The sequence below is a fragment of the Eptatretus burgeri genome, chromosome 1 (genome assembly GCF_056783735.1).
Source record: "Eptatretus burgeri isolate ZD-2024b chromosome 1, Ebu_testis_v1, whole genome shotgun sequence".
Classification (NCBI taxonomy): domain Eukaryota; kingdom Metazoa; phylum Chordata; class Myxini; order Myxiniformes; family Myxinidae; genus Eptatretus; species Eptatretus burgeri.
In genome coordinates, this window is record NC_140961.1 from 112,149,461 (window position 1) to 112,173,790 (window position 24,330).

The window sequence follows — 24,330 nt, forward strand, 5'->3', positions numbered from 1 at the left end:
CTTCAATCCCATTATTCCCCTCGTGTCTTGAAGACAGATGTTCACCACCATCTTCGTTCATCCATAAACAAAACCGTGATCTTTTCTCCCCCCATTTACCCTACCCTCAAGCCTACCTTCCAAATTTCTAGTTTTTCTTTCCTGAGATTTTGCTTCTGTATCCATCTTGCTCACCACGTGCATCCCCCCATACCCTTCTTTCCTCCCCACATCCATTATCTGTCCAAGTCTACCTCTATTTTGTCCAACTCCTGCTGTTGGTGTTTCGCCCCTCTTTCTACTGTTCCTTTTTTTCCTGTTAATGCATCCTGATCCATTCAGTGTTCTCACTCTTCCATGAGCCATGCATTTGTGTACAAAAAAAAGTGAGGCGATAGAAAACTGAGCCATTTTTACCCATCTTCATCATATTGTCAGGTTCCTGTTTAAGGCCCTGTCACACCTTGACGTTTTAGCCAGCGTATGCCGACGTATGAAAAATTTGACGAATACGCTGGCACACATCGAATACGTTATGGGTAAGTTTTGTATACGTTAAGAGCACACTGAAGCACGCTGGCATACGTCGTAGTACGCCAAGCTCATCGACAAATTTTAAGCATGCTCAAAATTTTTCGACATATGCCGGCGTATGACTCACACGTTCCGCATACGCTGGTCATAAGTTGCAGGCACGTTATGTGATCGTTGACACACGTCAACACACGTTACTTGTAAGTTACTCATAAGTCGAAACACGTCGAGGTAATGTTTAGCGTACCCGAAACTTATTTCTAACCTATGAGTAACGTGTCTCCAACGCATATTGACGTATGTAGACGTATTTGATTGACGTCTTCCGGACGACCACAGAACTTACTGAACGTGTTTCTAACTTACAGCTACGGTATAATGGCGTATTGGCAGCGTTTAGGGGAATTGGTACATTCAAATGGGCTTCACAGGAGGAACCCGTCAGTGTTTCAGACTCCATGGTGAGTAAACACTTCGATGTCAAGTGCGGTTATGATTTGAATCGTCGAGCGGCAGCCTTTTAATAGGCTACGCCACGTGATCGTCGGCGATACGCTGCCGCGCTATGCATAAGTTAGACTATCGTTGGGCATAGGTTGTGAATGCTGACACATGCTAAGCATTCGTTGGTATAAGTTATCTATGAGTTATCGAAACGTTCTGTTTACGTTACTAATACATTATGCATACGTCCAACTCGTTATGAATACGCCCAGAACTGGAAAAAAACATCAATAGTTCAGCGTACGCCAGCGTTTTAGATCAATTTTGATACATTCCCATACGCTGGCTAAAACGTCAAGGTGTGACCGGGCCCTGAGATGGTAAAATAAGATGAATAAAAATGCACTCTGCAGTTTCATCTTGCACTGATTACTTAATGTGATTATCACTAGCATTCCTCGGTGAACTCATCAATGCAAACAGCTGGCATAAAATGGCATTGCTTGCACGGTGACTCGCTCTCATGTGTAAATATTTTATCTTATTTTATCTCCAACTTCATGAATTCCACATGTGGTCCTGGGTTTGACACCCCTAAGCACGTAACCACCTATGTTCTGAAAGAAAATGGAACATGCTGCTTAAAAACATTTGTGCAAAATTTAATGAATTCCTCAATAAAAGGTTCTAAAAATATTTATGTTGCATTTATTTGTCAAGGAAATGCGAGCACTGCCATTTTTAAAGCGCGAAAACTTTGATGTTGAGTTTGGGTACAATGTGATCGGCTGTTTCTATGCAGTAACATGTTATGGATGAAAGCAATTTGGATAAATCGATTTTATCTTGTTTTAAAATCTTTCGGAACAAAAACAAAAGTTTTAGTAGTTCAGCATTCCTGAAATGGACACAGGTTACAATCTAATCGTCAGAGGTGGCCCACTGTGGAAAGGTAGATGACTGTAAAGGGAATGAGATGTTGAACATGAGACATTGAAACCTGGTTAGGCCGAAGTCACATTTGCCATGTCAGCCATGGGGTCGACAAAATCTACGGCCCCGAGCAATTATAGGGCGGCCACAGTATTTCCACAGTCACACAATGTGGCAGTCACATCTCGATTATAATACCAAGCTTGCACACTAAAAACTCGGCTCGCCGTCACACGATCCCTATGAAATTGCCGTGGCACTTAGCGGACATGCCGACAATGTTTGGGAAGTCTTGGCGTTCCATAGTACCACTTGCATTTTGCACAATGCGTATTTTTGTCATTCCCCGTGTACGGTCTGTCGTCTGCTACCAGCTATGTTGTACTGCTATCCCGTGCATGTGCACGGGTATCGCTAGTCTCTTATAATACCAAGCTTGCACACTAAAAACTCGGCTCGCTGTCACACGATCCTATGAAATTGCCGTGGCACTTAGCGGACATGCCGACAATGTTTGGGAAGTCTTGGCGTTCCATAGTACCACTTGCATTTTGCACAATGTGTATTTTTGTCATTCCCCGTGTACGGTCTGTCGTCTGCTACCAGCTATGCTGTACTGCTATCCCATACATGTGCATGGGTATCGCTAGCATGTATTTATTTTTCGGGGAGCCGCACGGCGTATTTATAAATTGTGGAGACCGAAAACGTGGGGGTGCCGTACGGTCTTTGATTTGATGTCACACGGTGACCTTAGGGCGTTCCTGCGGCAGCCATAGAATTTTCAAGGCAGACACAAGGCGACTGCAAGGCGACCGCAGGGTGACCGCAGGGGGGCCCTAAGCCGAACGTGCGGCCAGACGGACGGTAACAAGTCGGTTTTTTTTTTTGGTTTTTTTTACCAGTTCTTTTGTTTTGGCTTGTCGAATTGCTACGGCGAAAGTAGAAATGAAAAAAAAGTTATAACCCCGTGCTATAATTCCACGGCGACCCCTACGGCCTGTAAAAGATAGCCAAACGGCCTAAGGCCACCCTGAGGCCACTGCAGAAACTCTGCGGCCGCCGCACGTTTCTATCAATTCAGAGGGCGTACGGCCGCCGTATCCTCGCCGTAGAGCAAATGTGACTTCGGCCTTAATGATATGCCTTATTACCTCTGCCACCAAATATGAAAAAAGGTTGTTTTCATCCCCTCTCTGTCTGTTTGTTTGTGTTCATGATATCTCAAAAAGTGGGGACGGATTCAGGTGAAATTTTGTGGACAGGTTGGGTGTCTGACAAGGACGAACTGCTTAGATTTTGGTGAAGATCCGGATCTGGATCCGACTACTAGAATTCTTTAAGTGGTTCTTCACCATTGAGAGATAGATCCAAAAACGATATAGAGCACAATGTCTCAAAACGTTGTGGATGGATTCGGAGAAAATTTGGTGGACACATTGGGTGTGTGACAAGGAAGAATTGGTTCAGTTTTGTTGAAGATTTGAATCCGGATCCGACAATTATTTAAGTGATTCTTCACCATCGAGAGATCGGGCAAAACTAAGATATAGCACGATATCTCAAAAAGTAGTGGACGGATTTGGATGAAACTTGGTGGACAGGTTGGGTGTGTGACTACAACAAATTGATTTTGGTGAAGATCCGAATCCGGATCTGGATACGATAATTATTTAATATACAAGTGTTTCTTCAGCATTGTAAGATGGGGCCAAAAACGACATATAGCATGATATTTCTAAAATGTATTGGGCCCGATATGTTCTCATGGACCAGGCATTATGAGGCGGAGGTGTGGGCTCTTCTGAGTGCCATTCCAGTTTACAGTGTGCTGTTCAGTATAAGTTATGGAAATGTACAGTGAATGAGTGAATAAACCGCAGAAGTCGTTTCGCTAAAATATTGTTCGTTGGTTTGTTTGTTCATCCCTCGAGGGCGAGGGTGTCTGGAAGTGGCTGGTGAGGCTTGCCTGTAGCACACTGGATCGTATAGACTTTGATTGTGAGTATAACCAATAGGAAACGGTTTCCAACTCCACCGCTTTTTGATGGCTTAAACAGCTTACCAATTGTATTGCTCAACTGGAAGGGCACTTGGTAGAGCTCAAACCTCCGCCAAGCTGATTAGTTTACGTTTTGTGTCCTACTGATAGGCCGGATCTGGATTGGGACCTGAACTAAAATTTAATCGGCTTGTTCCCGTTACCCCACCAACTCATCCTCAAAGTTTTGTCTGAATCTGTCCCGCACATTTTGAGATATTGTGCTACATATCGTTTTAGCCTTATCGCTGAATGGTGAAGAACCACTATTAAAATTCTCAGATCCAGATCCGGATTTTCAACGAAATCGAATCGATTCTTCCTTGTTGCATACCCAACCTGCTCACCATTTTTCGTCTGAATCTGTCCACAATTTTTTGACATTACCCTGTTCAAATACAAGCAAACAAGAAAGACGTCGTACATAACATGATACTTGTGAAATTCATAAAACAAATTTGTCCTCAAAATTAATTGGTGGTTGAATTCAATGACCAAATATGAAACTTCTTTTCAAATTTCAAGTCGATTGGATGAAAGTTGATAGTTTAGAAATTTGGCCAATGTTGACCTTTTGGTCGATTTTAACCTTTTGACCACAAAAACAATAGGCTTCTTGCTTATGATGAACTCTACGATGTGGTGAAGTTTCGTGAAGATCGGTTTAAAATTGTGACCCTTAGGCGATTGACACACAAACGAACAAGAAAAAGAGCAATCAGAGATTGCTCAAAGACCGACGCTCACGAAACTTTACCATGTCGTAGAGTTCCTCGACCAAACCTCAACCAATGCGGAAATGCGGAAACTAAACAACCTCACGATCGGAAACATCCAGAAACGTCTGGAGACATCCGGAGTTTAGGCGTGTAGTGTATATTGATCCTCGCGGCTCTGAAAATGCCATTAAACACTAAAAGAAGACCATCTGGTCTCGCATCAAAAGAAGAATTATTCACGACAGCTCGAGTCTAATAATGGAGCAGCCACCTCAAATAAGCTTGCGCGCAAACTTACGTGGGAGGGGATACCGTCGGACATCATCGAGCGAGCATTTCAGAAATGCTGCATCTCCAACAACACGGACGGCACGGAGGACGACATCGTTTGGAAGGAGGAGGCTGCAAATGATGGTGACAGTTGCGGGGTCTTGCTCTGCCCTGATTTGGACAAGGAGTTTTGTGCCATCTTCGACGAGGAAAGCATTGACAAGGATTTCTTCAGGTTTAGCTGGAAAGCTTCATAAAACGCAAACGGCCCTTTTTTAGTGCTGCAAATCCACAAGAAGTATGTTTGATACCGGTAAGAATCCATTTTTCTTCCTTTTTCTCAGAACAAAAAAAAAAGATCTTTATAATATTGAAAAATAAGAAAGAAAACTAAAAACTTCTTGGTATCCTCTCCACTCTCGTCAACTTGTTGAAAATGAGAATAAGACTGTTAGACGAAATTAAGAGGAGATGGGAGTAAGCATGTTGATACCTCTGTCACCTTGTTCCGCACAAAGTAAATGTACAAACGTGTTTAGATCTCGATCAGAAAATAAAATGACCAATATATTCTTCTTTTTTTGTGAGGGTGAAAAACAGGGGTGCGGTTAATATATGGCCGCGGTTTATCCACCAGATACGGTATATATGTATACAATGGCCTGAAAAAGTATTCACCCTCTATCAATAACGCCACATTTAGATGATTTACAAATTATTTGGAAACAATTTTTCCAAATTAACTTTTATGTTCATAATTGAAGAGATCAAACTTTAACACTTGTAACTGAAGGAGGTTACATGTCAGGAAAACCTGCAAATAACATGTACAAATCAATATTTACTGGTTGCAAAAGTATTCTGCCCCGCCCATTCGGATGAAACTTGGTGGACACGTTGGACTAATTGATTACAAGGTGTGTGTGTGTGTGTGTGTGTGTGTGTGTGTGTGTGTGTGTGTGTGTGTGTGTGTGTGTGTGTGTGTGTGTGTGTGTGTGTGTGTGTGTGTGTGTGTGTGTGTGTGTGACAAGGACAAATCGATTCGATTTTGGTGGAGATCCCAATCCGGATCGGAAAAATTTTCACGTCGTTCTTCACCATTGAGAGATATGACCAAAAACGATATATCGCACAATATCTCAAAAGGTTATGCATGGATTCTGACAAAACTTGGTGGACACATTGGAAATGCCACCAGGAAGAACTGATTCAATTTTGATGAAGATTCGAATCGAGATCTGGATACGAGATTTATTTAATTTTCAATGGATTCTTCACCATTGAGGGATGGGGCTAAAAACGATATTGCATGATATCTCAAAATGTTATGGACAGATTTGGATGAAACTTCATGGACATGTTGAGTGTGTGACAAGGCCAAATTGTTTCAATTTTGGTGAAGATTCGAATCCGGATACGACAATTTTTCAAACGATTTTTTTCACCATTGAGAGATGGGGCCAAAAACTATGTACAGCGTGATATCTCAAAAAGTTGTGGATGAGTTGGTTAGGTGAGAAGAACAAGCCAATTCAATTTTGGTTTAGGTACAGATTCAGAAGCGACCTATCTGCCTAGTGGTGGGATACAAAATTTTGGCGGAAATTTTGTATCGGTGGGATACAAAATGTGAACTGTTCAGCCTGGCGGAGGTATATGCTCTACGGAGTGCCGTTCCGTTTCGCCACGTGTCACTCTATGTGATTTTTCATTTTCTTCTCATTCAGCTACTCCAGTATGGCTTTGGCTTTGTGCTTTGGATCATTGTCTTGCTGAAATGTGAATCTCATACCCAGTTTCAGATTCATGGCCAACTCAAGCAGGTCTTCTTCAATCATGCTCCTATACTTTGCACTGTCCATTTTCCTTTCTATCCTGACAAGATTTCCAGTCCATGCTGATAAAAAGCAGCCCCATAACATGATGCTGCCACAACCATGCTTGACAGAAGGGATGGTGTTGACTGGGTCATGTGCAGTGTTAGCCTTAGGCCAGACGTAACGCTTTGAATTTAGACCAAAACGTTCAATTTTTGTCTTGTCTGACCACAAAAGCTTTCTCCAAATGCCAGCAGTATCATCGAGATGTTTTTTTTTCACAAAATCCATTTGAGATTTGAGATGCATCTTTTTCAGTCTTGGCTTTTCTTGCCACCTGTCCAGAGAGGCCAGCTTTGTGAAGACAACATGATATTGTTGATTGATGAATACTGAACCCCATGTTGGACAAAGAGCCTTACAGATCTTCCAAAGTCATTGTTGGATTTACAGAGGTATTCTGAAACAGTTTCCTGCTTGCCCAGCTGCTGAGATTGTGTGGGTGAACTGAGCTGGGTGGAGGCTGGGTGGTATGATACGTCTTCCACTTCTTAATAATGGATTTCACCGTACTGAAATGGTTGAGTGACTTTTGAAATTTTCTCCTCTCTCTCTCTCTCTCTCTCTCTCTCTCTCTCTCTCTCTCTCTCTCTCTCTCTCTCTCTCTCTCTCTCTCTCTCTCTCTCTCTCTCTCTCTCTCTCTCTCTCTCTCTCTCTCTCTCTCTCTCTCTCTCTCTCTCTCTCTCTCTCTCTCTCTCTCTCTCTCTCTCTCTCTCTTTCTCTCTTTCTCTCTTTCTCTCTTTCTCTCTTTCTCTCTTTCTCTCTTTCTCTCTTTCTCTCTTTCTCTCTTTCTCTCTTTCTCTCTTTCTCTCTTTCTCTCTTTCTCTCTTTCTCTCTTTCTCTCTTTCTCTCTTTCTCTCTTTCTCTCTTTCTCTCTTTCTCTCTTTCTCTCTTTCTCTCTTTCTTTTTTTCTCTCTTTCTCTCCCCGACTCTCTTTCTCTCCCCGACTCTCTTTCTCTCCCCGACTCTCTTTCTCTCCCCGACTCTCTTTCTCTCCCCGACTCTCTTTCTCTCCCCGACTCTCTTTCTCTCCCCGACTCTCTTTCTCTCTTTCTCTCCCCTACTCTCTTTCTCTGCCCTACTCTCTTTCTCTGCCCTACTCTCTTTCTCTCCCTACTCTCTTTCTCTGCCCGACTCTCTTTCTCTCTCCGACTCTCTTTCTCTCCCCTACTCTCTTTCTCTCTTTCTCTCCCCTACTCTCTTTCTCTCTTTCTCTCCCCTACGCTCTTTCTCTCTTTCTCTCCCCTACGCTCTTTCTCTCTTTCTCTCCCCTACTCTCTTTCTCTCTTTCTCTCCCCTACGCTCTTTCTCTCTTTCTCTCCCCGACTCTCTTTCTCTCCCCGACTCTCTTTCTCTCCCGACTCTCTTTCTCTCCCCGACTCTCTTTCTCTCCCGACTCTCTTTCTCTCCCGACTCTCTTTCTCTCCCGACTCTCTTTCTCTCCCGACTCTCTCTCTTTCTCTCTTTCTCTCCCCGACTCTCTTTCTCTCTTTCTCTCCCCACTCTCTTTCTCTCTTTCTCTCCCCTCCCCCCTTTCTCTCTTTCCCTCCCCTACTCTCTTTCTCTCTTTCTCTCCCCTACCATCTTTCTCCCTTTCTCTCCCCAACTCTCTTTCTCTCCCCGACTCTCTTTCTCTCCCCGACTCTCTTTCTCTCCCCGACTCTCTTTCTCTCCCCGACTCTCTTTCTCTCCCCCCCTCTCTTTCTCTCTCCGACTCTCTTTCTCTCCCCGACTCTCTTACTCTCTTTCTCTCCCCGACTCTCTTTCTCTCTTTCTCTCCCCTACTCTCTTTCTCTCTTTCTCTCCCCTACTCTCTTTCTCTCTTTCTCTCCCCTACTCTCTTTCTCTCTTTCTCTGCCCTACTCTCTTTCTCTCTTTCTCTCCCCTACTCTCTTTCTCTCTTTCTCTCCCCTACTCTCTTTCTCTCTTTCTCTCCCTACTCTCTTTCTCTCTTTCTCTCCCCTACTCTCTTTCTCTCTTTCTCTCCCCTACTCTCTTTCTCTCCCCTACTCTCTTTCTCTTTCTCTCCCCTACTCTCTTTCTCTCCCCTACTCTCTTTCTCTCTTTCTCTCCCCTACTCTCTTTCTCTCTTTCTCTCCCCTACTCTCTTTCTCTCTTTCTCTCCCCTACTCTCTTTCTCTCTTTCTCTCCCCTACTCTCTTTCTCTCTTTCTCTCCCCGACTCTCTTTCTCTCTTTCTCTCCCCTACTCTCTTTCTCTCTTTCTCTCTCTTTCTCTCCCTACTCTCCTTCTCTCCCTCTCTCTCCCTCTCTCTTTCTTTCCCACCACCATCCCTCTCTCTCGCTCTCTCTTCATCCTCCTCCTCTCCCTTTCCTCCTCCTCCTTTCTTCCTCCCCCTTTCCTCCTCCTCCACCTCCTCCTTTCTTTCCTATCCATCTCTCTCCCTCTCTCACCCCAGCCCTCTCTCTCCTTCTCCCACCCCTATCTCTCACTCTCCCTCTCCAACACCTATCTCTCGCTCTCCCACCCCGATCCCTCTCTCACCCTCTCCCACCCCTATCACTCTCTCTCCCTCTCCCACCCCTATTCCTCTCTCTCCCTCTCCCACCCCTATTCCTCTCTCTCCCTCTCCCACCCCTATTCCTCTCTCTCCCTCTCCCACCCCTATCTCTCTCTCCCTCTCCCACCCCTATCCATATCTCACCCTCTCCCACCCTATCTTTCTTTCCCTCTCCCACCCCTATCCATATCTCACCCTTTCCCACCCTATCTCTCTCTCCCTCTCCCACCCTATCTCTCTCTCCCTCTCCCACCCTATCTCTCTCTCCCTCTCCCACCCTATCTCTCTCTCCCTCTCCCACCCTATCTCTCTCTCCCTCTCCCACCCTATCTCTCTCTCCCTCTCCCACCCTATCTCTCTCTCCCTCTCCCACCCTATCTCTCTCTCCCTCTCCCACCCTATCTCTCTCTCCCTCTCCCACCCTATCTCTCTCTGCCTCTCCCACCCTATCTCTCTCTCCCTCTCCCACCCTATCTCTCTCTCCCTATCCCACCCTATCTCTCTCTCCCTCTCCCACCCTATCTCTCTCTCCCTCTCCCACCCTATCTCTCTCTCCCTCTCCCACCCTATCTCTCTCTCCCTCTCCCACCTTATCTCTCTCTCCCTCTCCCACCCTATCTCTCTCTCCCTCTCCCACCCTATCTCTCTCCCTCTCCCACCCTATCTCTCTCTCCCTCTCCCACCCTATCTCTCTCTCCCTCTCCCACCCTATCTCTCGCACCCTCTCCCACCCTATCTCTCTCTCGCTCTCCCACCCTATCTCTCTCTCCCTCTCCCACCCTATCTCTCTCTCCCTCTCCCACCCTATCTCTCTCTCCCTCTCCCACCCTATCTCTCTCTCCCTCTCCCACCCTATCTCTCTCTCCCTCTCCCAGCCTATCTCTCTCTCCCTCTCCCACCCTATCTCTCTCTCCCTCTCCCACCCTATCTCTCTCTCCCTCTCCCACCCTATCTCTCTCTCCCTCTCCCACCCTATCTCTCTCTCCCTCTCCCACCCCATCTCTCTCTCCCTCTCCCACCCCATCTCTCTCTCTCCCTCTCACTCTTTCCCTCTCTCTCTCTCTCTCCTACCACTATTCCTATCTCTCCCTATCCCTCTCTCTCCCTCTCCCACCCCTCTCCCTCTCTCTCCCTCTCCCACCCTATCTCTCTCTCTCTCTCCTACCACTATTCCTATCTCTCCCTCTCCCACCCCTATCCCTCTCTCTCCCTCTCCCACCCCTATCCCTCTCTCTCCCTCTCCCACCCCTATCCCTCTCTCTACCACCACTATCCATCTCGCTCGCTCTCCCACCCCTATCCCCCTCTCTCCCTCTCCAACCCCTATCCCTCTCTCTCCCTCTCCCACCCCAATTCCACCCCCCAACCACCCCCCATTGCCTTTGCTTTCCCCCCAAATCCCTCCACACTGCCTTCCCTTCCCTTCCCCTTGCACCACCTTCCCTTCCCCTCACACTGCCTTCCCTTCCCCTCACACTGCCTTCCCTTCCCTTTACCTCACGCTGCCTTCCCTTCCCTTCACGCCGCTGTCCCTTCCCTTCCCCTCATGTCGCCTTCCCTTCCCTTCCCCTCATGTCGCCTTCCCTTCCCTTCCCCTCATGTCGCCTTCCCTTCCCTTCCCCTCACGCCGCCGTCCCTTGCCTTCCCCTCACGCCGCCTTCCCTTCCCTTCCCCTCACGCCGCCTTCCCTTCCATTCCCTTCATGCCGCCTTCCCTTCCCTTCCCTTCCCTTCCCCTCACGCCACCTTCCCTTCTATTCCCTTCATGCCACCTTCCCTTCCCTTCCCCTCACGCTGCCTAACCTCCCCCTCCCCTTATGCTTACCCCCTCCAGGAGTGTATTGCCACGTTTGGTGAGGTATCGTTCTTCTCACCACCCCTTCCTCGCTCCCCCACAGCTCCTCTCTCCTTCCCCACATTCCTCCTCTCCCTCTCCCCCCTCCCCTTAATATCAAAACGACAGGCTTTGCAGTGCCTATATAAAGTCTACTCCCTCTTTCAAAGTTTTCACCTTTTGTTGCCTTCTAGCCTGGAATTAAATTGCATTAAATCAGACTTTTTCCACCTTTATTTACACAAATTTCAACCTTTATTTACACATCGTAACCGACAACTTCCAAGTGAAAAACAAATTCTACAAATTTCAGAAAATTCATTATAAATACAAAACTGGAATATCTTGGTTGGATAAGTGTCCACCCCCTGAGTCAATACTTAGTTGTAATTGCTGTCAAAGGTGCTTCCACCGTCAGTTTCTTGGGATCGGTCTCTACCAACTTTGCACACCTTGATTGGGCAGTATTTGCCCCTTCTTCTGCACAAAACTGTTCAAGCTCAGTCAGGTCTAATCACCTCTTCGAGCATTGATGGACAGCAATCTTCAATGACTGGGCCACTCGAGGACATCTTTTTTTCCTTAGCTACTCCAGTGCAGCTTTGGCTGGGTGCTTCGGGTCATTGTCATGCTGAAAGGTGAACTTCCGTCCCAATTTCAGCTTTCTTGGCAGAGGGAAGCAGGTTTTCCTCTCAGATTTTTCTGCATTTTGCTCCATCCATTTTCCCTTCTATCCTGACAAGTGCCCCAGTCCCTGCTGATGAGAAGCATCCCCATAACATGATGCTGTCACTACCATGCTTCACAGTTGGGATGGTGTTCTTTGGGTGATGTGCTGTGTTGGGTTTGTGTCAAACATACCGTTTTGTATTTAGGCCAAAAAGTTCCATCTTGGTTTCATCAGACCACAAAACTTCATGCCACATGGATTCAGAATCTTCAAAGTGGTTTTTTGCATCCCTCAAACGGGACTCAAGTTGGGCTTTTTTGAGTAATAGCTTCCTTCTTGCTACCCTAACATACAGGCCAGACTTGCGGAGTGCTTGGGATATTGTTGTCACATACACACAGTGACCAGTCTTTGCCATGCAGACCTGTAGCTTTTTCAAAGTTACCATTAGCCTCTTGGTGGCCTCTCTGATCAGTCTCCTCCTTGCTTGCTCATCTAGTTTGGGGGGGATGGCCTGATCTTTGCAGGTTCTTGGTGGTACCATACGCTTCCACTTCTTTATGATTGTTTTGACTGTGCTCCAAGGGATATTCAAGGCCTTTGAAATATTTTTATACCCATCCCCTGATCTGTGCCTTTCCACAACTTTATACCCGAGGTCTTTTTAAAGCTCCTTGGTGCTCATGGTTGAGTCTTTGCTGTGAAACACACTACTCAGCAGAGAAAGCCTGCAGGAACAGCTGATTATATTCTGAAATACCATATTTTCCGGTGTATAAACTGCGGCCATGCATTAACTGCACCCATGTTTTTCACCCTCAAAATAAATTAATATATTGATCATTTTATTTTCTGATTGAGATCTAAATACGTTTGTACATTAACTGTGTACGGAACAAAGTGACAAAGGAATCAACATGCTTACTCCCATCTCCGCTGGATTTAATCTAACAGTCTTATTCTCATTTTCAGAAGTTGAAGAGAGAGGAGAGGATACCAAGAAGTTTTTATTTTGTTTTCGTATTTAAAAAAATATTTTGAAGAGGATTTTCTTTTGTTGTTAGAAAAAGGGGAAAAAAAGGGGATTCATACCCTTATCATAATATTCCTTGTGGATTTGTGGCCTTGAAAAGGGGCATTGGGTTTGATGAAGCTCTTCAGCTCCACCTGAGGAAATCTTAGTCATTGCTTTCCTCGTCGAAGACAGAATGTAACTCCTTGTCCGAATCAGGGTAGAGCAAACCCCCTTCGCTGTCTACGTCACTCTCACCATCATTTGCAGCCTCGTCCTCCCAAATGGTGTCATCCTCTGTGCTGTCCATGTTGTTGGAGATGCAGTATTTCAGAAATGTTTTCTTGATAATGTCCAATGTTATCTCCTCCCACAACTTGACGATCCAGAAGGTCGACCTTTCTCATCCTCCCGCTATTGGTGTAGGTATTCTCCCCACTCATTATCCAGTCGTACCAGCAGCGACGTAGCCCTTTCTTGAACGGCTTGTTGATGGACACATTGAGTGGCTGCAGGAGCAATGTCATCATGTCATCAGCGATGTCATCATGGGATGATGATGAGATCGGTGTTCGTCTGATGGAGCAGTGCTTTGCTGTCGTCTGTTTTGTGACAAATGAATGCATCAAGACCTGGCATGCTCCATCATTGGAAGAGACCGCCACCTGGACTACCACTACAGACCGTGTGTACCCAGTCCTGGACCAGTCCCTCGTCTATCCACCTTTTCTGCTGCACACGAACAAGACGCTGGCTGAAAACTTGTCTTTGGGCATTGTCTTAATCTTCAACATGACAAAAGCGGGAAGCTTGACACCGTCTGCGGTGCAGACGAGCATGACGGTGAAGCGGTCCTTCTCGTGACCAGTAGCATTGACCGTCACATTGCGCTCAAGTTTATTTGAGGTGGGTGCTCCATTATTAGCATCTGCCAACCAACAAAGTTGGCGGGGGATATAGAAATGGGTTCCGTCCGTCCGTCCGTCACATTTCATTTCCAGAGCTTAACTACAAATCCCCTCAAGATATATTTACGAAATTTGGTACACATATCAAGCAAGTGGTTAACTGGTGCCTTTTGATATTTTCTAATTGATAGGTCAGATGGTTTGGCAGCCATGTTGGATTCAAGAAAAATATTAAATAATGTTTTATCTGGAATCACATAACCTAACGAAGCGAAAATTTGCAACTATCATCTTCCATGATGTCTGCGTAAATAGTAAAAAATATGACATCACAAGTCGCATGGTTTGGTGGCCATCTTGGATAGAAAAACAACTTTTCCGATTAACACGAAAATTCACACGTATTCCACTGGAGGATTGGAGGCAAAATGTAATTTTATGATGTCGTAGGTCACATGGTTCATCAGCCATCTTGGATTGAAAATTAATACATTTTAAAAATCTTCTTCTCCAGAACGGCTGGACAGTTTGAGGCAAAATTTCACATACACTTTCCCCAAGACATCCTTTCAGAAGTTTGTTAATTTCTAATTGATAGGTCACATGGTTTGGTGGCCATATTGAATTTACCCTAAAACCTTCAAACATCTTCTTCTCCAGAACGACTGGTCAGATCAAGGGGAAACTTCACATACATATTGCACACGCTTAGGGAATATAAGTTTGTTCATACTCATTTACTTTGGCAGGGGATATCGAAGACTTTGTCTTAACTTTGTCTTAGCGTAACAAAAAGGGGTAGAGCTGAGAGAGAGTTACAAGAGGTTCAGTGCAGAGCATAACGTGAGGGATGCTCTCGCTGTTGTTTTTCTTATTTGCTATATTTGGAGTGTTTATAAAGTTATTATACACTCGATCTACAAGTGTCCTCGCCAAAGACTCCAGCTATTGTGAATAATTCTTCTTTTGATGTGAGACCAGGTGTTCTTCTTTTGTGTTTAATGGCATTTTCAGAGCCGCACACCTTAAGTCCGGGTGTCTCCGGTTTTTTATTGATTTAATTTCCGCTTACTGTTAACAAAACACTGTACAAACTCTTAACGTGAACCGATTGTCAAAATTTAAACGGAAAAATTTAGCTTAATAGCAGATCTGAATGCTCAAAAAAAATGTTCATGTATAATATAATTGAATTTCAGCATTGATCGTTTTTCAGACTGATTTTTTTTATTTTATGAAATATACCCATTAGTGGGGCAACTAAGCTAAACTTAGCATAACAATTGTGCATTTTGTGAAGAAAGCACCAAATTTGGCACACTAGTAGCCTAACATATTATGAACAGATTTGGATATTGGGCCATCTCAAATTTTTGATGGCAGTGGAAAATGGCTGCCACAGCCATCAGCTTCTGAATTTGAGATGGCCCAATATCCAAATCTGTTCATAATATGTTAGGCTACTAGTGTGCCAAATTTGGTGCTTTCCTCACAAAATGCACAATTGTTATGCTAAGTTTGCCCACTACATGTATTAACCACCTCCCCAACTTTTATATTTTAAACCTCTGCCATCAAAGATCGGAGGTTACTGTTTTCACCCCTTTCTGTTTGTTTGTTTGTTTGTTTGTTTGTTTGTGAACAGTATTACGGAAAAAAACTCCTCGACGGATTTCGAAGAAACTTGGTGGGGGTGTTAGGTATGATCCAAGGATCATGCCATAAGATTTTCGACTTGGTCCCCCCCCCAAAAAAAATTGTTCGATAAAAAAATATATATTTTTTGCATTTCTACATGTTTTAAGTGATTTCCAACCCCCCCCCCCAAAAAAAAAATTGTTAGAGAATTTTTTTTTTGCATTTCTACATGTTTTAAGTGATTTCCACCCCCCCCAAAAAATTGTTTGCATTTCTACATGTTTTAAGTGATTTCCACCCCCCCTAAAAAAAGAATTGTTGGAGAAGAAAAAATTTTTGCAACTTTTTTTTCAACAAAATTTCGATTTCTTTTTTTGCATTTCTACATGTTTTAAGTGATTTCCAACCCCCCCCCCCCCAAAAAAAAATATTGGAGAAAAGAACTATAACTCTGTCAGCACTGTTGACATCATATTTAATGAATAAGATATAAGGTTCACTTGAGTGACCCAGCAGTATTGGCAGCGGAGGTTTTGCACTATTAGTGTAGTAGATAGTAGAAACATCGTGCAAATTATGATATAGCATCAAATTTGGCATTTCTGATCAAATCTGCCCGATTGGCCATTTGAAAATCCAAATTTTGAAAAAAAAAAATTTTTTCCAAAAATATTTGAAGTCACAGCTGGCTGAAATTCTTGAAGCACAAGTGAACATCCCAGACAGAGAACCAAGGGGAGATGCAGTCATCATTGATGGCTCAGCACTTATCAATGCCCTACCTCCACGCACTTCAAAGATATTTGATGACTATGCTGAAGAAGAAATCATCCCAAAGGTGGAATCCTATGGTGCCAGGTACGAGAGGGTGGACGTGTTTGATGTGTACAAGAAGTCAAGTCTGAAGTACAAGGCAAGGTCGAAACCAGTAAGAGTGACAGGAACCAGTAAGACCCCAAGTAACTGGAGAAGCTTTCTTCGAGATGACAGCAACAACACTGAGCTGTTTCACTTCCTTGCGGAAAAGATGTGTGAAGCACAGACGGCAAGCACAGTCATTGTCAAAAAGGAGAAGATGCCATTAGCAACACAAGGAAGTCACTGGATGCTGTGTCTCCATGTTGTCATGAAGAAGCTGACACTCGAATATTTGTACACGCCAGGGATGCAACGACGGATGGTAGCAAGTCCATTATCATCAAGGCTAATGACATGGACGTACTAGTCATAGCAATATCTGTACTGCCATCCTTACAGGAATTAGGTCTTGAGAACATGTGGATTGCCTTTGGCCAAGGAGCCAAGGAGCGATGGATTCCAGTCCATGAGGTAGTTTCTGCAATAGGGCCTGAGAAAGCTGGAGGGATCCCATACTTCATGCGTTCACTGGATGTGACGTCGTGTCTGCCTTCCGCAGTAAAGGGAAGAAAACTGCATAGCAGACTTGGAACGTCTTTGATGATGTTTCGGAAACATTCACCAATCTCAGCCAGCATCCAACATTGATTCGTGATCTTGACTTTTTTATTTTTATGCTTTTTCAAATTTTTCAAAATTTGGATTTTCAAATGGCCAATCAGGCAGATTTGATTAGAATCCCCTGGAGAAGAAATGTGTCAAATTTGATGCTTGTATCATCATTTGCACGATTCCTCTCAAAAAATTGCTGTTGTCTGCCCCACTATCTCCCGAGTGCTCCCCCCCTAGTTTACCGATACAAAAGTACGGATTATATACCGGAAAATACGCTAATCAGAACCACTGCAGTTTATAATCACAGGTGGAGGCCAATTAACTTGGTGTGCGATTTTGAAGGTGATTGGTTACACCTGAGCTAATTTACAATTGCTATTATAATGTGGGTGGATATAACTTATCCAACTAACATCGTCTCGCTTTGTATTTTTAATTAATTTTCTGAAATTTGTAGAATTTGTTTTTCACTTGGAAGTTGTGGGTTATAATGTGTAAATAAAGGAGGAAAAAGTCTGATTCCATGCAATTTAATTCCAATCTATAAGCCAACAAAATGTGAACATTTTGAAAGGGGGTGTAGACTTTCTATAGGGTGTGTGTGTGTGTGTGTGTGTGTGTGTGTGTGTGTGTGTGTGTGTGTGTGTGTGTGTGTGTGTGTGTGTGTGTGTGTGTGTGTGTGTGTGTGTGTGTGTGTGTGTGTGTGTGTGTTTTCCTTATAAGTTTTTTTTTTTTTTTTTGTATACCTTGGTCGAGGCTCGTATGAGAGCGAACACACAACTCACAGCAAGGAGGCATGAGACAAGAGGGGCGGGAGTGGAAGGGACAAAACAGTGGGGAACAGACACATTAGGTGAACTGTGGAAGGGAGAGAGATGGGGATGGGACGGGGAACATGGCGAAGAGAAGATGGACATTTCAGGGACTTTCAGGAAGGAAAGCAGGAGAAATGAAGGAAGTGGGCTTGGGTGGATTATCGGGGGTAGAAAAGATCGAGGATTTGGATGGGGGAAGATAAGAGGTGGTGGTGAACAGCTGTTTTGAAAGCCTGGAGGGAAGAATGGGAAAGAATAGAGTGAGGAAGTTTATTCCAAAGGCGGGAAAAAAGAGGAATGAAAGAGTGAAGATGAGCAGTGATTCGTGATTTTGGTAGTTTTACCAGAAGGGGGTTGTTGGCGGACCTTGAGCTCCCTGTGGAAATGTGGTGGGGACAAATCGCAGAGAGAGCAGGGGGGGAAAGGCTGGAGAGGAGTCGGTAGAAGACAGAAAGACCACCGACCAACCTGCGGTGATTGAGTGAGAGGCCCAAAGACTCAGCTTCATTGCGGGAGATGCCGATGATCTCAAATGCCCTGGTTTCGACAGCGTGAAGCCGAGAAAGGTGGGAGGCAGGAGCACCAGCCCAGAGGGGAGAGCAGTACTCCATCAGGCTACGGACAAAAGCTTTGTAAGTGGTCAGGAGCTCAAGAGGGCCGAGGAAGGACTTAGCACGACGGAGGATTCCCAGTCGGCGACTGGCTTTTGAGGCGAGGTTGGAAATGTGACTTTCCCAGAAGTTCCCAAACTCTGGGACCAATTTTCCAGAAACTTGCTGTACCACACTATGTTCACATGTGGATGGTCAACATCACAATAAAAAAAAAATGCAAAGGGTCTTTTGTCTTTGCAGGACTATAACCAGTCTAATGAGTGGTCACAAGGTCCTGTACCACGTTAAATGAGGAAATTAGGTCATTTGGCCCATCACTGCGGTGTTGCACTCCAGTGTTAATTTTTGCTTCAGCTGTAAACAATGTTCTTGACGTTTTACTAAAGTCTAAATGATCCAATGACCGAATTTGTTTATAAATACATACATATGCAGAGCATTTCAAAAAAAAAATTCTCAGCCTCATAGAAAACAAACACGCAGGAGTTTTACATAAATATGCTCAGTCGAGAATTTTAGAGCCCCCTCATAAAAGGTTTTCAACAAACATGCCCGGCGAAATAAAATATAAACAATCATATTAAAAAAAATTTTAAAGCAAAAGGTTGTCGAGTAATATACAACACTGAAATAAAAACCAAAATGATCCTCGAAGACTTACCTGTGCAGCACTTGCCTGCCACCTGTCTGATGGAACCATGTGACTTGGGGATGTTGAGGGTGAAGGTGCCGTGACATATATACATATGCTGTTTCGTTGTCGGGTTCTCAGCAGCCCTAGACCCATGTGAATAGGTAGACTGGGTAACTCGGCATGTCCAGATGGCGTTTGGCCTGAAAGCATGGGTCCTGAACATGACGGAGATGCCAAGCGAGATGTGAGCTGTGGACGTGTGAGGAAGCACCATGACATGCCAGGTGTCGTGTCTAATGCAGCGACTTGAAGGCTTGGCACCTGTGTCAGGCTGGTGAACAAAGTATTGTGTGACAACAAAGCTTTAGCTTGTTCTGTTGGCCCTGTTGGGGCGTGACACTGTAGCACCAAAGTTTTCACATCACCAGTGTTCTCAGTTTGTGATGGTCCTGCATCAAAAGCATGCATCTGAACTAATGGATCTTTGGGTTCTGTCAGCACAGTTTGCAGTTGCTGCTGCACATCAGCAACCGATGCACTGTTTTCAGGGGGGCCCATGCAAAATTCATCTGTGCTGAACTGCCTAATAAGTGTTGGACGGCATGGTGACACAGGAGGTATGACAGGTCCACCTAATGTTAATGAAGTCTTGTCATCCTCTCTAAGACGTTTCTGACTCTCTGAGGATACATCAATGCTGCTGGCTGGAGAAAGGCCACGTTTCCCAGGTGATGAAATAGAGGTGGAGCTTTCAACTGAAATGGTAGGAATTGATGAGGTTGTACCTTCCTGCAAAGATGCAGGAGGCACAGAAGGCAAGAGTGGGGATGTAGGAGGAACTCGAATCGCTGGACAAAATGGCAGCTGATAAGCAGTGTGCTCCATAGCACCAGACAATGGCATACTACTTGGTGTGAGGGATACAGCTGGTCGAGAGCCTTCCCATAGACAAATCACAACAGCAGCCAAGCCTTGAGATGCCTGAGAGAGTGAGGTGTAGACAGCATATGTAATAACTGAGCAGGTTAATTGGGATCGAACAGGCACTGTGACTCCCACTGATGGTCCGAAATTGCCAGTAGATGGAAAGAATGGCGAATCCTGCATAGACACAGCAAGCTGCTGAACTGAGCCGCATTCTTCAGTTGACATGATGGAAGGCAAACGAGGCTCGTGAATTGAAGGGGAAATTGGAACAAGTGAAAAATTGCCATGCCGTGCAGGGGATATAGTCGTGCTGGAAGTAGACATTAAGCGAGATTGTAATGGCTGAGAGGTGCCAATGTCTTCCATAGGAATATTACAGCTGAGTGATGGTTGCCGAGTGAGAATGGCTTTTTGCCGCACTCTGCTATGCGGTGTCGGTAAGACATCACCACTATCTAGGGAGTGACTCCGTTGTCCCTCTAATGAAGTTTGTTGGCTTTGTGGGCCTTGTTCAGATGAAGAACGACGAGGAGGACGGCGATTTGGTGGTACAGCCAAAAAATCTCGAGCAGAACCTGATGGCTGAGACACAAGTTGTGGTCCAGATGTTGTCTCATCAGGGTCTACGCTGGACCCTCTTGACAAGCTGCTTTCACTCCGTGAAAGCCCTGAAGACTCTGCACTAGATTCCTGTGAAGAACCCTGTAGCTCAACAAGGCGAAGCCTTTTCTTTTTAGGTGGCAACTTTTCAGTAGGAAGTCGGGATAATGATTCACTTCTTTGTGGCCAACGGAATCCAGATTCATGAGTTCCAGCAACATCTGTATCCATTGTAACAACAATTTCTGGAAGCAACTGCATTGGAGGAGGCATGAAAGGGTGAGAAACTTGTATGTCACCACCATCCCCAAGTGGTCTAGATACTCCTTTTACATCTTTATAAGGATCTTGTGGGAAATTTTCTGCAACTTTCACTTCAAATTGCTCAAATGATTTTGTGTGCTGAATGACAGAAATTCCTGTTCCTCGAATCTTTCCTTCAGCTGTTTTAGGAGAACTCATAAATTCAAAAGGTAGTGGAAATGTAGCTGCCTTTTCAGACAATGGGGTTACTGTCTTGTGTAAGGGTGCTTCTGCAACAGTAACCATGATTTTTGAACATTCTTGAATGGAGGCAGTTCTTTTCACAATTCCTGATAAGGGTGTGGCTTGTAAGATGGTTTCTTTCACCTCTCTAGTGCTCTGCTCTTCTTGTTGCTTGCGTAGACTGGGAGGCCAATCAACAGGTTGCTGTGTAAATTTGAAATGGGATACCTCATGCCTTTTGCCAAAGCGACCTAAAGCTATCACTTCAGATGTTCGAGGACCGTGAAATTCTGAACAATAAAACTTACAATGTGCAGCATAATTCTCAGCCTTGCGGTACTTTACTCCACAAACACTGCATTCATACATAGAGCCTTTTCTTCGCCTGCAAGAAGATTCACCGGAAGGACCTGCCGTTGGCTCTTCTATTTCTGTAGTCTGGATTCCGTGCAATGCTGTTCCAGTGGAGGGAACCTCAATTGCAGCCTGGCGTACCAGTGGACGGTGATGAGATAGCGATCCAATCCCAGGTTCAGACTTTGGCGCTGAACTCTCATCAAGGGAATGGCTCGTCCGTGTGCTCGTCAAACTATGCAGTGGATGACCAGCTGTTGTGGGCACTGAAAGGCTACGTGTGAGGGGCGTTTCCAGAAGAGTGCATGCCTGAGTCTCAACATCAGTTGAACGGCCACTACGACGAGGCTTTACGCTGGTCAGGGCTTCTGTATCTTCCACTACAGCAGTGTTCTGCATGATGATCTTCGCAATGTGTTCCTCAAGAAACTGCCGCTCAACTGGTGGTCGAGAAGATTGTGAAACCAGAGATTCACTTGGGATTGGTAGGACTGGGAGCAAAGGAGGAGATAAAAGGGTAGCCTGGGGAGCACCAGATGGAACATCAACACTGCCAAAGCTTCCAAAACTGCTTCCGGAAGCAGCACTTTCAGAATGTGATAAATAGCCGGAGTCCGTGCTGCTGCCCTTGCTACCTCGACCCAAATGATGTAGTGTTGAACTGCGTTGACCTTCATCAGTTGAGCTGCTCCCCAGAGCTTTACGTTGTTGCCTTAATGTCCATGCAAGTCGTTGGCGCACAGACACCTGCTCAGAAAGGGGTCTTCCTGGTAGACAGTGTTCAATTGTGGGCTCAGGGCCTCGTGGACTTTGACCTTGAATGACAGGTGTGAGGACCAAAGAATGGCAAGTAACAGAAGTTATTCTACAGGGATGTTCAGTGTCCAGTGCAAGGCTGGGAGATGTGGATAATGCTGAGATAGGTCCCAACTCTTCCTCACCTCCACTATCTGTACTTTCTCCTGTTACAGTTGCTTCAGGATCAGCTTCCTCCGCCTTATCGCTTGAGCCACCAGAGATGGTAACCGAACTGGAAGGAAGACCAGCTCGAACTGCATGAGCATGTGACTTGCGGTGTTTGTACAAATTGCTTTTGGTCTTGAAAGCAAAGCCACAGGGTAAGCATGGGTAAGGACGCTCACCTGTATGTGATCTGAGATGCTTCTGTAGCACGCTGGGTTTGGCACATGCTCGACCACAATAGGTGCAAACATAACGACCTGGCCTTGCTGCACGACTAATCTGCTGTCCACCACCCCTTGGTCCACGCTGAGATTGCTGCAGGACAGACAGAGATGGCAGAGATGGTGGTGGAGGCAGTGGTTGTGATTGAGGCTGTGGCACAGTCTCAAGAACCTGCGGCAAGTCACATGCTTCACCACTTTCTGTCTCGTGAAGTTTGGGTAGCACAGTCACTGAAGGACCTGGACCTGAATCACCTTCAAATGGTTGCTTGTCTCCTTCAACATTTGATGGTCGGCTCTCACACTCTGCAGGCTCACAAACTTTTCCTGGCAGCATTCCCAAAAAGTATATTTTTCTGGGCCAAAACAATGAACAATCTTCAGATGACACAAAGCAGGTATTGTGCAATTCACATAATGTGAGATCTCTGCCTCAGTCAGGCCTCACATTTCAGCATGTGCCTAATCCTTCAGGAAGCATTAAAAAAAAACCCACAACATTCACCATTGATGATGAGTAAGGTGTTCACCACCATGCTGTAAAGTTCTTAGATTCAATGCTTTGAGCCATGTGGAGGTCATCTTGACAGTCAGACAGCAGGCATTCTTTTAGTTGCTTTTCTTCATGGCGAATGCCATAATAATGCAAAAACACTTTGGCCACACATCTCTTCCCAATGATGCAAAAACATGTGGGCCACGTATTTTTCACATCTTTCCATTTTCTTTTCTAAGGAAGAATAACAAGAAGAAAAAAAAACACTTTAGTATTGCACATCATGCCACATTTATAATAATTAAATACACCAACTCATTTTGTTAAAAGGAGTATTAAACTGTAACAAGATGACAAAATATGAATGAGAACAGAAGATGCAAGAAAAGAAGTATGTTGGGGGGGGGGGGGAGTAATATATTACTCAACATCATCTACTTCCCAAGCACCATTATAATTATTGATGCTGATGCCAATTTTTTTAAATGAATGTATAAAATATACATGGCCTGTATAATCTAAACTAAAAAGGTGCGTGTGTGTGTGTGTGTGTGTGTGTGTGTGTGTGTGTGTGTGTGTGTGTGTGTGTGTGTGTGTGTGTGTGTGTGTCCTCCATTACTCCAAAACCATGAAACCTATCAGCCTGAAACTTTGCTTGCACACTAAGGGGGACTCCAAGGAAGTGCACAAGTGAAAATTGGGTGCTTGGGTTAACTAAAAAACCCCTTTGCAAGATAATTAACGGCCGTATTTAATTATATCCTTCATCAGGAGATCCTCGGCCACTGCTCTCCATGGGGTTGTAAGGCATATCCTGGGTTATCTCGCTGTTTGGCCTGCTGAACAATGTCTTGACTTGGAACAGGCCACAATGATTTCTTAATGATTAAGTTATTTTGCTTCACCTTCCTCACTCATATTATCCAATCGCTGTTCATCATACCAATGAATCGCTGGATACATTGCAATGCTTATAAACGCATGGAGACACCAGCATTTGTGGCTTTATTTCATTTCCGCACATTCCATAACCTCGGCAATCTTAAACTAAGCCGAATTACAAAATTTAAGCTCCAGAATTGAACTTGGCTGCAGTTCTGACACTAGGAGTGTTCATTTGTACAATTCGGACATTGCTTGGGCGTTTACAGGTGCATGCTTTTCATCAATTGTAATTGGTAATCTCTTGCCAAGCCAGGCGTTCCGTTGGAGTGCTTTCTTGAGTGCTTAAGCCACTTGCCAAGCGCCTCACAGCTGAGAGTGGTGCAGTTTCTGTCCCAATAGGGATGTACAGTCGACAGTAACTACAAGGTAAAAGTACGTATACAGCACACGGACGTGATACATAAGGGTAGATTTGGATCTATAC

At 44.8% G+C, this 24,330-nt stretch overlaps 1 protein-coding gene across 5 annotated transcripts in view; it reads right to left on the bottom strand.

Annotated features, from left to right (window-relative positions):
• Positions 1–24,330, bottom strand: part of LOC147035194 (transcription factor HIVEP3-like) — a 134,072-nt gene that overhangs the window by 54,912 nt on the left and 54,830 nt on the right. For all 5 annotated transcript variants that reach the window (XR_015061645.1, XR_015061643.1, XM_085895164.1 and 2 more), the window contains exon 2: positions 18,942–23,195. Coding sequence is in view for 3 of the 5 variants with exons in the window: in XM_085895164.1 (XP_085751290.1) it covers positions 18,942–22,802 (3,861 nt within the window). In the remaining 2 variants the exon portion in view is untranslated. The remainder of the gene's footprint in view (positions 1–18,941; positions 23,196–24,330) is intronic.